Source organism: Phalacrocorax aristotelis, chromosome 6 (assembly GCF_949628215.1).
Source record: "Phalacrocorax aristotelis chromosome 6, bGulAri2.1, whole genome shotgun sequence".
In the NCBI taxonomy this organism is placed as follows: Eukaryota; Metazoa; Chordata; class Aves; order Suliformes; family Phalacrocoracidae; genus Phalacrocorax; species Phalacrocorax aristotelis.
In genome coordinates, this window is record NC_134281.1 from 29,224,600 (window position 1) to 29,236,876 (window position 12,277).

At 42.5% G+C, this 12,277-nt stretch overlaps 1 protein-coding gene across 2 annotated transcripts in view; it reads right to left on the reverse strand.

Moving 5' to 3' along the window:
- Positions 1 to 12,277, reverse strand: part of HMCN1 (hemicentin 1) — a 214,411-nt gene that overhangs the window by 125,210 nt on the left and 76,924 nt on the right. For both annotated transcript variants that reach the window (XM_075096766.1, XM_075096765.1), the window contains exons 12-17: positions 7,282 to 7,423; positions 6,733 to 6,860; positions 5,891 to 6,004; positions 4,787 to 4,945; positions 3,855 to 4,049; positions 2,485 to 2,583 (exon numbers count right to left, since the gene is read on the reverse strand). In XM_075096766.1, coding sequence (XP_074952867.1) covers positions 2,485 to 2,583; positions 3,855 to 4,049; positions 4,787 to 4,945; positions 5,891 to 6,004; positions 6,733 to 6,860; positions 7,282 to 7,423 — 837 coding nt within the window. The remainder of the gene's footprint in view (positions 1 to 2,484; positions 2,584 to 3,854; positions 4,050 to 4,786; positions 4,946 to 5,890; positions 6,005 to 6,732; positions 6,861 to 7,281; positions 7,424 to 12,277) is intronic.

Consider the following 12,277-nt stretch of genomic DNA (forward strand, 5'->3'; position numbering starts at 1 on the left):
CACTCAGGGCTTAGTTGGGAGGGATTCGATGGGAAGCTTCCATGGAATACAAACGAGCTAGTGAGAGCTGGGAATTCTTCAAGAACTCTCTATTGGAAGCACAAAGCCAATTTATCCCCTACAAAGGAAAAGGAAGTAAGCGGAGCAAGAGGCCCCCATGGCTCAACCATGGCCTCCTGGGTTTACTCAAATCCAAAAGGGAAGCACACCAGAGATGGAGAAGTGGAGGATTATCCATTGAGAGCTACAAGGGCATAGCCAGAGAGTGCAGAGATACAGTCAGAAAAGCAAAAGCCCAATTTGAATTGAACCTGGCTGTAGAAGTGAAAAATAACAAGAAAGGTTTCTTCAGGTATGTCAACCACAAGCAGAAACAGAAGGAAAACACAGGCCCATTGTTAAATGGAAAAGGAGACTCAATCACGAATGATGCAGAAAAGGCAGAGGTCCTCAACATCTGCTTCACCTCTGTCTTTACCAGCACTGTTGGGTCCCAGGCTTTGGGAACAAAATTGCTGGTTGATCCAAACACCGACCCACCATCGGTGAAGGAAGAGTTAGTACATGAATTACTACAGGAGCTTGACCCCCACAAATCAATGGGCCCTGACGCCATCCACCGGAGGGTGTTGAGAGAGCTGGCTGACATCATTGCAAGGCCGCTCTCCATAATCTTTGAGAAGTCATGGAGGATGGGGGATGTCCCAGAGGACTGGAGGAAGGCAAATGTTACCCCTATCTACAAGAAGGGCTTGAGGGAGGATCTGGGTAACTATAGGCCCATCAGCCTTACTTCAATCCCTGGGAAAGTTATGGAACGAATCCTCCTGGGGGCCATCACAAGTCAAATGAAGCACAAAATTGGGAAAAGCCAACACGGCTTCACTAAGGACAGTTCGTGCTTGACAAACTGGTGGCCTTCTATGACAAAGTGACTTGCCTGGTTGACATGGGGCGGGCGGTGGACACTGTCTACCTTGACTTCTCCAGGGCCTTTGATAATACGGTCCCCCACAGTATCCTCCTGGAGAAATGAGTGCATTATGGCCCAGACAAGTGGTCTGTGCAGTGGGTGGGGAACTGGCTGACAGGCCGCACCCAAAGCGTGGTGGTAAATAGCTCCTTTTCCAAGTGGCAACCTGTCACTAGTGGGGTCCCCCAGGGATCGATATTGGGCCCAATGTTATTCAACATCTTCATAAGTGATCTGGATAACGGCATCAAGTGTAGCCTGATGAAGTTTGCGGATGACACCAAGCTGAGCAAGGAACTAGACACTCCAGAAGGGAGAGCTGCTCCGCAGGGAGATCTGGATAGGCTGGAAGAGTGGGCCAGCAAGAACCTTATGAAGTTCAACAGGGAGAAGTGTAAGGTCTTGCACCTGGGAAAACATAATCCGAGAGTGCAGCACAGACTGGGATCCACCTGGCTGGAGAGCAGCTCTGTGGAAAGGGACCTGGGGATCCTGGTGGACAGAAAGCTCAACATGAGCGGACAGTGTGCTGCTGCAGCCAAAAAGGCCAACAGGATGCTGGGTTGCATCAAAAAGGGCATCACCAGCAGAGGTAAAGAAGTCATCATCTCAACTCTGCTCAGTGCTTGTCAGGCCACACCCGGAGTACTGTGTACAGTTCTGGTCCCCGCTGTACAGGAGGGATGTAGACAGGCTGGAAAGGGTCCAGAGAAGGGCCACCAAGATGCTCAAGGGATGGGGAAGCCTGCCATGTGAGGATAGGCTGGGAGAACTGGGTTTGTTCAGCGTTGAGAAAAGGAGGCTCAGAGGGGATCTCCTCCCCATGTCCCAGTACTTAAGGGGTAGCTACAAAGAAGATGGAGACTCCCTTTTTACACGGAGTCCCATGGAGAGGACAAGGGGGAATGGACACAAGTTGTTCTTGGGGAGATTCTGATTGGACACGAGAGGGAAATTTTTCACAGTGAGGTCAGTCAACCATTGGAATAATCTCCTCAGGGAAGTGGTTGACTCGGCCACGTTGGACACCTTCAAGAGTCGTCTGGACAGGGTGCTGGGCCATCTTGTCCAGCCTGCGCTCTTCCTAGAAAGGTTGGACTAGGTGATCCCTGAGGTCCCTTCCAACCTGTGAATCTGTGAAATTTACTTAGGAATATGAAAGAGAAGACAAGCCAAATCACCTTAAGGCCCATGTTACAAAGTGTAGATGGAACTTATCCAAATTAATGTAGCCAGTGAAAAGACAATGTTCTAACACACCAAATTCACGGAAATAAACTACAATATTCCATGCAAATGTCTTCGGATTCACTTTGTGTGGATGACTACATACGTGTAAACATAGTTATAGATAAAAGCATATAGATACATTACCATGTATGTACACAACTCACAGACATCCTATTTGTTGTACAGGCACCACCCATTATCGCCTCTCCCAGTATATTCCCAGTATTGAAATGCTGCCAGTCTTTCCTTTCCCTGTCGCCACTGACATTAACCAGTCTTACCCAGTCCAGTTACTGTGATCGTGGCTGGCCGTGACTGAATCCTTCCAAACTGGTTCTCAGCTTCACAGATATAAGTTCCTTCATCACTGACCCACAAACCTAGGGCAGGGGGTGGGGGGGAAGAGATCAGATTGCAGCGTCTTAAGTAATATTGAAAAATCTGCAATACATGGATGGATACCCTATCCTTTTACCTTCAAATATTAATTTTTGGCCAGATCATTTCTTTCCATCTGTCACCATGTACAGAAGGAATGACTATATATGAGCACTTCAGTACAAAAAGCATTATATACATATGATGCTTTTCATCAGTTTATCGCTCTCTACAACTACCTGAAAGGAGGCTGTAGCAAGGTGAGGGTCAGTCTCTTTTCCCATGTAAGGAGCAATACGACAAGAGGAAATGGTCTCAAGTTGTGCCAGGGGAGGTTTAGATTGGATATTAGGAAAAATTTCTTCACCAAAAGGGTTGTCAAGCACTGGAACAGGCTGCCCAGGGAAGTGGTTGAGTCACCATCCCTGGAGGTATTTGGAAGACACGTAGATGTGACACTTAGGGACATGGTTTCATGTGGACTTGGCAGTGTTAGGTGTAAGGTCTTTTCCAGCCTGAACAATTCTATTATATACTGCATGTACTTTAATATAGTATATACTAATGTGCAAAATGATATATGGCAGTACACTATATATCCAAACATACATACGCTGTCATGGTAGTGCGTTTACTATGGAATACTGCTTACTACCTACAGCAATGTGTGTCGGTATGTGAAGAGACACCCACACAGTAGTACATAAGACACAAGTTACTGCTCTGTATGTACAGTAGAAAGGAATTACTTCACCCAAGCTGATTAATCTAGAACGAAGTAAAAGAGCTAATTAAGAAAACAGAATAATATCACTTAGTGTATGGGTGATTGAAATGCTCCAAGTAACTGAAATTGCAAAGACACTTACAGAATTTCTAGTTATTACCAAAGTTAGGACTTGCCTAAAACAATGAGTTTAAAAACACCTCTCATAAAAACAAAACAAAAAAGAAGACAAAACCCCAAAACATGAAAATCCATGGCTACTCAGTATAAGAGAACATAACCCATATTTATTTAAACAAAAGTGTAATATTTTCTATGAAGAAGAGTGAAGCCAATGACCAAACACAACTGAATTCACAAGCTCATGGGAGAATGAACTGCATGTCAAAAGCAATGAAGCCAGTATCAGAAACACAATCTCGGATTAAAAAAATCCAGTCTTTTTACAAAGGTAATAATTTTATAAAGTAGTATACTAACTTAAATCTATTGCATACATCATATTTCCTTCTGGAATCTTTATTTTTAAAAGTTCAGTCTACCTACTATTAATAGATAGAGCTCCCGTTCTGAGTTGACTGATGGAACTAACTGCAAATGGTCTTGAGAAAAGGGAAGCACCATTTAGCCGCCTCCATTTAACCTTTGGTTCTGGATAACCCTGAACATAGCACGGCAGCGTGATGTTTGAGCCAATATCTGCAGATTCATCACTGGGCTCCTGGGTGAAAATGGGGGGAGCTGTGGGGGAAGAGCACACAGAAAGTGAGCTAGAGTTGCAACATGACATTAGCAATCTGCTTACACTATTGACGACCTAAATCTATGTCCCACTGTGCACAATTATTCTTCTAACAACAGATTCCCACCTCTAGCAACACCTTACAAAAGCAGTTTTGCATGCCCTATACTTACAATGGGGAGCTCAGAAATAGGCTAAACATCTCCAAAAAAATGAAGATACAGCCACCCCCATCAGACAAACGTGCATGCTCACATGTTAGCATTGTTAGTTACTCGTCTCCTTCAAACAGCATTGCTCATTGCTTCAGAAAGTGTATGTGTCTGACAGGAACATGCATTTAACAGGATTTGATGCATCAGGCCACAAGCAGTTAGAAAGAATTAGGAAGAGAGGAGAGGAAGGGCTAAGTTACAATAACCTTACATAGTAAACTTAAGGTAGTATAATATATTATCTACTTGAGAACTATGTTAGATTGACGTTTAAACAGTTTCCTCCTCCTCTGCTTCTCTTCCTCCTCATAACTTTTATGCTTTGCAAAAGAAGTAAGAGTGAAGGAAAGTTGGAGTGCAGATAGGACAAGGAAATAACTTAGTGAAGACCACCAGAAAAGGTGTTCCCAGCACACACAGACACTTATTTGTGAGAAAGGTTCGGATAACCAGGGCACCACTGACCAGATACAGAAACACTGAAATTAGAGTATTTACTGTCTAGATTGCAAGCTACTTACAGCCAACATCCAGAGTTATCTTTCCAGAAGCTCTCCCTGCATCATTGGTAGCCACACAGGTATAGTCACCAGCATCCAGATCTTGTGTTTCCTGGATCTTCAAAAGACCCCGATGAGTATCAATAATGAGAAATGCTGATGCCCTCAACTCTAAGTCACCTAAGTCCAGACAGAAAAAAAAGTAACTGAAATATTTACCAAAATTATTCCAAGAAAGCAATGTCCATGTTTGAGATTAGTTCACAACATGCCCGTATTCATTTCACAGGTGAGTACTCTGACTTCAACTCAACTGAGTGGAAAAATTCATTACTACATTAGATACAATCCTCTTTTATTTATTTGTTTCACAAGGGAAACACAAACCCAATTAGCTTTGGACAGACATCAGCATTAGGACAGAAAGCCAGGCTGTATTTCTCTGTCCCAAATTAGACTACACGTGGCAGCCACCTTGCCAGCTCTGTACCAAGTTGGGAACTCTGCAAAACCCAGAAAACAGCTCTGCTACTTCTCAGGCTGAGCAGGAGCCGCAATACTGATGTGTAATATTGAGAACTAGCCCACATGTACTCTTTGGGATGAATATCAAAGTCTGCTTTAAAATACAGGCCAACCATTAACTGCAGTGAGCTCAGAACTAGCTTCCTTTGAGGGAAGGGTATTTGCAAACAGACCAGAATGGGGTTTGTGCTTCCCCTCCAGCCACTGCCAGAGATGAAAGACTGGACTGGATAAGCTATCCGTTGGCAGTATCTGCCAAAAAAGATTACTGGTTTTGCAGAAAATCAGCAGGCATGCGGCTTATACAACCACACACAGGCATCAACTCCTTTTTATGAGAATAAACGTTCAGTCTTGAGACATGGGATTCTCTAATTCCCATTTAACTCTATGAAAATTCCTGCCTTTGGGATACCCAATATCCTGTCTCACTACTTAAACTGTAGCAGATACCTCTGAGATTCAGAAGAAAGAACAAATAAAATTCCCTAGGCATTTGCAAAGGAATTTGAGCTTTCAAGAAAACAAAGTCACTCCAGGATCATTGTTCTAAATATTACTGCTAAAGCAAATAAGCAAAACACAAAGTAATAAGTGCACCTTTAAACCATTTAACATGGGGATGTGGGATTCCAGTTGTTTTACACTCCATAATAGTTGTGTCTCCAAGAGCAACCAGAATTTCGCTTTGAACTATGGTCAATGTTGGGCCCTCTAAAAAGAAACAATATAGAAAAAATGAGCTCCTCATCCAAAGCATATACCATTTTTAAGACATACGCCATGAAATACTCTCATTTTCTCTTGTTATATGGAAGAATATTTGCATTAAAAGTCAGAAAGACTTAGAAATCATGTAAGGTGAAAGACAAACACTGGGAAATGGAACAAGGAGAGTCTGGAATGTCTAGAGCACCTGCACCATATATAGAATATAGGAGGAATTTAAGGAAAGAATTGGAAGAGTTTGATCATGTAGAAAGTAAAAAGATTCAGAGTCTCTCTCCCACTCCAGCTGGTTGTTGGTCATCAACAATTTTAGTAGTCTGCTATTAATATAATAACGTAGTGTTTAGAGTACACAATTTGAGCTAGGACTCTACAGTGCTAAGCACACTAGAGGAATTTACAGAAACATGATTCCTTCTCCGAAGGCCTACCCAGGTTTGCAAGCCTACCCCACTTTAATACACAATTTTAGGTTTGGGTTTTTTTTTCTTAAAAACAGTATAAGAAGAAACTTTAAGCACCAAATATCACCTAACGATACTACTCAGATTCCAACAGAAAACCAAAGGGACATGTGAGCTATTCAAAATCTTTTCCTAGTTATTTGAAAGGTCTACTAGTAGGTTCTCATGGTTCTACCAATTTTAACAGTTCCTCCCTGATGATATATTAGTTTGCTTTTTTAATTTAACTGCATCGTTTCTTTTACCTACCAACGTACGTAAGGGTGGATGTCTGTTTCTCTGTCCCAGCTGAGTTACTTGCCAAGCAACCATAAATTCCTGCATCTTCTGGAATTGCCTTTCTTATGATTAAGGTGCCTTCTGGGGTCAATCTATACCTGGGAAGACACAGGGGACCGACCAAAAGGATTAGTTAAAGAAAAGAAAGTAATGGTTACACCCACACTCCAAGCAGCAACAGCATGACCATGTGGTTTATAAACAGGTACTGGTTTTTTTCTCATAATAAGTAACAATATTAGCATTAATATACCTACCAGAGAATATCAATGCATTTTGTGAAAAGTGTTTAAATTAATTTTGTACAAAGCCTTGTCAAGAAGAGAACTAAAGTATTTCTATTTTAGAGATCAGGAAATTGAAATTAAAGAGAGTCATAAAAGTAAAGGTTGAGGTAGTATTTCCAAAACTCACAGACCCCGGTAGAAGAAATAGTCAGAATATTTTGGCATTGTTCAAAACTTCTTTCTCACATTCTCTATAGGAAAAAAAATAAATAGAGAAAGCTATAACCCCTACCTGCTTGAACCAATAATAAACATATCGTTCTGTGTCCATACTACTGTTGGCTTTGGATAACCTGTTGCAGAACACCTGATAGACACTTCAGAGCCTTTTGTAAAAGTCTGATTCTTAGGTGTAATGACAACCCTAGGTGGTTCTAGTAAAAGAAATTAAAAACAGCAGTTAAAAAGATCCATTTATAAAACACTTACAGATGACAACAATCACTTTTATTCACATTTTCAAAAGATGTACAGTGAGAAAACAGTTCTAATAAAGGTCACGTGAATGCTTCCCTATAACTGCCTCAGTTTAACATAGATAATGACCATCAGACACACATGAATTGCATTGTAAGATCAGTGACTGCACTAAAAATATGATCAGTCTGGTGATAACACATCCTTTACAGTCTCTTTTACTTATAACATTATTCAAAGAGTTTCTATTTCTTGAATTTGCTATCCTTTCTGAGAGCCCAATTGTTTCCTCTCTTTCTCTAGCACAGTCCACCAATTCCTCAGCATAAAACATGCGTGCCTTTATAAAAATTAGTACATCAGGATTCAGGGTACAGAGACCAAATCAATTCACATGCCTACACAGTTTGCTTTGTTCTGAGATGCAGAATTTGGAGTTCCCAATGTAGGCACTAATTGTGACAAAAAGCTGCCAGAACCAAAGTTCACCAACGTGATTCATCAAGGTCACAAAGCAAGGCTGAAATAAGATTAAGTAGTGCCTGGTCATCATTTTGAACAGAAACTAAGAGATCATTAGTGGTTTCACATGGATTCACCCTGAACACAGTAATCATACAAAAATTAACTTAGAATTTTTAATGCATGCTTAAAACGCAGGAAAGTGGCAACAGAGACAATTTTGACAAATTTGAGTCAAATTTGTACAGGTTCCTGAAAATGAAAGCCAGTGAGCACAAGCCTTCTGGCAGGAAAACACTGATATTATAAACTGAATGATGAAAATAAAAGTCACAATGTACGTGCACACCCTGAGAAAGAAATTAACAGCAAAACCACACTGAAGACAATTGAATCAGCAGTGTTAACAATGCCAATGGATGTTACAGATTTCAGCTGCATTTACAGCAGAAAAGTGATTTGTGAACCACAAAGAATTCATTCACTTACATCCTTAGACAGATTTCCTCAGTAAAGACAACCATCAAAAACAATTCACTGTGGCAACTGACATTTTCTTCTATGGTACATACACAGAATCATAGAATCACAGGTTGGAAGGGACCTCAGGGATCACCTAGTCCAACCTTTCTAGGAAGAGCGCAGGCTGGACAAGATGGCCCAGCACCCTGTCCAGACGACTCTTGAAGGTGTCCAACGTGGCCGAGTCAACCACTTCCCTGAGGAGATTATTCCAATGGTTGACTGACCTCACTGTGAAAAATTTCCCTCTCGTGTCCAATCAGAATCTCCCCAAGAACAACTTGTGTCCATTCCCCCTTGTCCTCTCCATGGGACTCCGTGTAAAAAGGGAGTCTCCATCTTCTTTGTAGCTACCCCTTAAGTACTGGGACATGGGGAGGAGATCCCCTCTGAGCCTCCTTTTCTCAACGCTGAACAAACCCAGTTCTCCCAGCCTATCCTCACATGGCAGGCTTCCCCATCCCTTGAGCATCTTGGTGGCCCTTCTCTGGACCCTTTCCAGCCTGTCTACATCCCTCCTGTACAGCGGGGACCAGAACTGTACACAGTACTCCGGGTGTGGCCTGACAAGCACTGAGTAGAGTTGAGATGATGACTTCTTTACCTCTGCTGGTGATGCCCTTTTTGATGCAACCCAGCATCCTGTTGGCCTTTTTGGCTGCAGCAGCACACTGTCCGCTCATGTTGAGCTTTCTGTCCACCAGGATCCCCAGGTCCCTTTCCACAGAGCTGCTCTCCAGCCAGGTGGATCCCAGTCTGTGCTGCACTCTCGGATTATGTTTTCCCAGGTGCAAGACCTTACACTTCTCCCTGTTGAACTTCATAAGGTTCTTGCTGGCCCACTCTTCCAGCCTATCCAGATCTCCCTGCGGAGCAGCTCTCCCTTCTGGAGTGTCTAGTTCCTTGCTCAGCTTGGTGTCATCCGCAAACTTCATCAGGCTACACTTGATGCCGTTATCCAGATCACTTATGAAGATGTTGAATAACATTGGGCCCAATATCGATCCCTGGGGGACCCCACTAGTGACAGGTTGCCACTTGGAAAAGGAGCTATTTACCACCACGCTTTGGGTGCGGCCTGTCAGCCAGTTCCCCACCCACTGCACAGACCACTTGTCTGGGCCATAATGCACTCATTTCTCCAGGAGGATACTGTGGGGGACCGTATTATCAAAGGCCCTGGAGAAGTCAAGGTAGACAGTGTCCACCGCCCGCCCCATGTCAACCAGGCAAGTCACTTTGTCATAGAAGGCCACCAGTTTGTCAAGCACGAACTGTCCTTAGTGAAGCCGTGTTGGCTTTTCCCAATTTTGTGCTTCATTTGACTTGTGATGGCCCCCAGGAGGATTCGTTCCATAACTTTCCCAGGGATTGAAGTAAGGCTGATGGGCCTATAGTTACCCAGATCCTCCCTCAAGCCCTTCTTGTAGATAGGGGTAACATTTGCCTTCCTCCAGTCCTCTGGGACATCCCCCATCCTCCATGACTTCTCAAAGATTATGGAGAGCGGCCTTGCAATGATGTCAGCCAGCTCTCTCAACACCCTCCGGTGGATGGCGTCAGGGCCCATTGATTTGTGGGGGTCAAGCTCCTGTAGTAATTCATGTACTAACTCTTCCTTCACCGATGGTGGGTCGGTGTTTGGATCAACCAGCAATTTTGTTCCCAAAGCCTGGGACCCAACAGTGCTGGTAAAGACAGAGGTGAAGCAGATGTTGAGGACCTCTGCCTTTTCTGCATCATTCGTGATTGAGTCTCCTTTTCCATTTAACAATGGGCCTGTGTTTTCCTTCTGTTTCTGCTTGTGGTTGACATACCTGAAGAAACCTTTCTTGTTATTTTTCACTTCTACAGCCAGGTTCAATTCAAATTGGGCTTTTGCTTTTCTGACTGTATCTCTGCACTCTCTGGCTATGCCCTTGTAGCTCTCAATGGATAATCCTCCACTTCTCCATCTCTGGTGTGCTTCCCTTTTGGATTTGAGTAAACCCAGGAGGCCATGGTTGAGCCATGGGGGCCTCTTGCTCCGCTTACTTCCTTTTCCTTTGTAGGGGATAAATTGGCTTTGTGCTTCCAATAGAGAGTTCTTGAAGAATTCCCAGCTCTCACTAGCTCGTTTGTATTCCATGGAAGCTTCCCATCGAATCCCTCCCAACATATGATTTTGTCTTTCTTATAGTGGCATGAACAAGATCCACCCCACTTAACAGATGAAAAAGTAGCAGCTTGTAGTACTAACTGCTGCTACTTCATCTTAGTTATGGCATGAAACTGGCTACTATTAGATCAGTAGTATCAATCTTTATCTTAAGAGCTTTGCCTTTTGCTAATCACACATTGTATTAACATGTATTCCTCTGCAGCTGATCTTTTTACTAGCAACCATAGAATGAAAAGCCTGAGACTAACTCACCCGTTTGGGAGAGTAAAAGAGGCTAAATACATGTTACACAGAGGTACCCTGAATCTAGGGCTGCTCTGCATAGCTCTTTTATTAGCTTCAGTGGGAATTACACCATCCTATAGACCCAGGTGACATTTGACATGTTTTCATGGCTGCTAAGGAAAAATGTGTCTAGGAGCCAATACACACAGTCTATTTATGTGGCGTAATCTATCAAGAGCAAGATGAAGGTGCAATGCCATGCAACAGTCCAGGTGAATAGCATAAATCTTTCTAGTTCAGTCTGTCATAATGCAAACAGAAACAATTCAGAGAGCTACTACAAATGCCTTTCTGGCAGAATTAATACCATGCCCTTTTCATTATCATTGCAAGGAGGAAGATTATTTTCTAAGTTCTGTGTTGTAATGCCATTTGTTTAAAAAGCTGCTAACTAAAATCCACAGCGTTTCTGGCCTGGAAGAAGAATCTCCCTGCAGAAGATAGTGCTGCTTCAAGGACAGACGCAAAGAAGGTTCTGCCTCCTTGCAGGGCAGAAACACTGTGGGTTTTAGTCAGCAGGTTTTTAAGCAAATGGCATTACAATACAGAACTTAGAAAACAATCTTCCTCCTCACAATCTCAGCACACTTAATGAGAGGGCATTAGTGACTGATAGAAAATGAGATAATAAGGAACTAAATGGTTTTCAAATGCTCAAACATCAGATTAAGAACACATAAGAACAGCGGGAGATCTCTTCACCTTTTACATGGAAGGTTTATCAGGAGTGGCATAGGCTTGGGAAATATAGGCTGGGAAGACTATAGATATTATCAATCAAGTCACACTGCAGTGACTTTAACAAGGAGTCTGTGCCTCTGCAGGTCCAACTTCACTTGATAACATGGGCTAATTACAACACACTACAGCTGCAAGGCAGGGGAGTACATAACAGTCCATAGCTGTCCCATAGATATCAGACCTTTTACTGTCTGTCACAATCACAGTTACTATAGAATGATTTGTCCTGTAATACATCTCACTAAATAGGAGGGCAACATTCCCAAGGAAAATATAAGCAGTTTTGAAACATAATTAGTAGTAACATCAGCACGCAAGTCATGGACATAACTTTGATTTAATTTTTTTAGTATACTTTTATTTAAAATGCACTATGTTTTGTGTTTGAGTTTCATGAATTATTCACACATGTTAATGTTTCATGCAAACTCATCTGCACACCCCTCTTAAGCACATGAAACCCCTCTTTCAAAGAGAAATATAATTGCTGTTTTGAGGAAGGCTTTTTGATGCATCATGGCACCTGGGGCTCTGGGGATCAGAACTATTATGAGCAAGACAGGAGTTAATGACTCTGTTTTCAGTCATTAGCTATACACAGTAGTTTGTAAAGGATTCTGAGATCTGTAAGTAAAAGTGT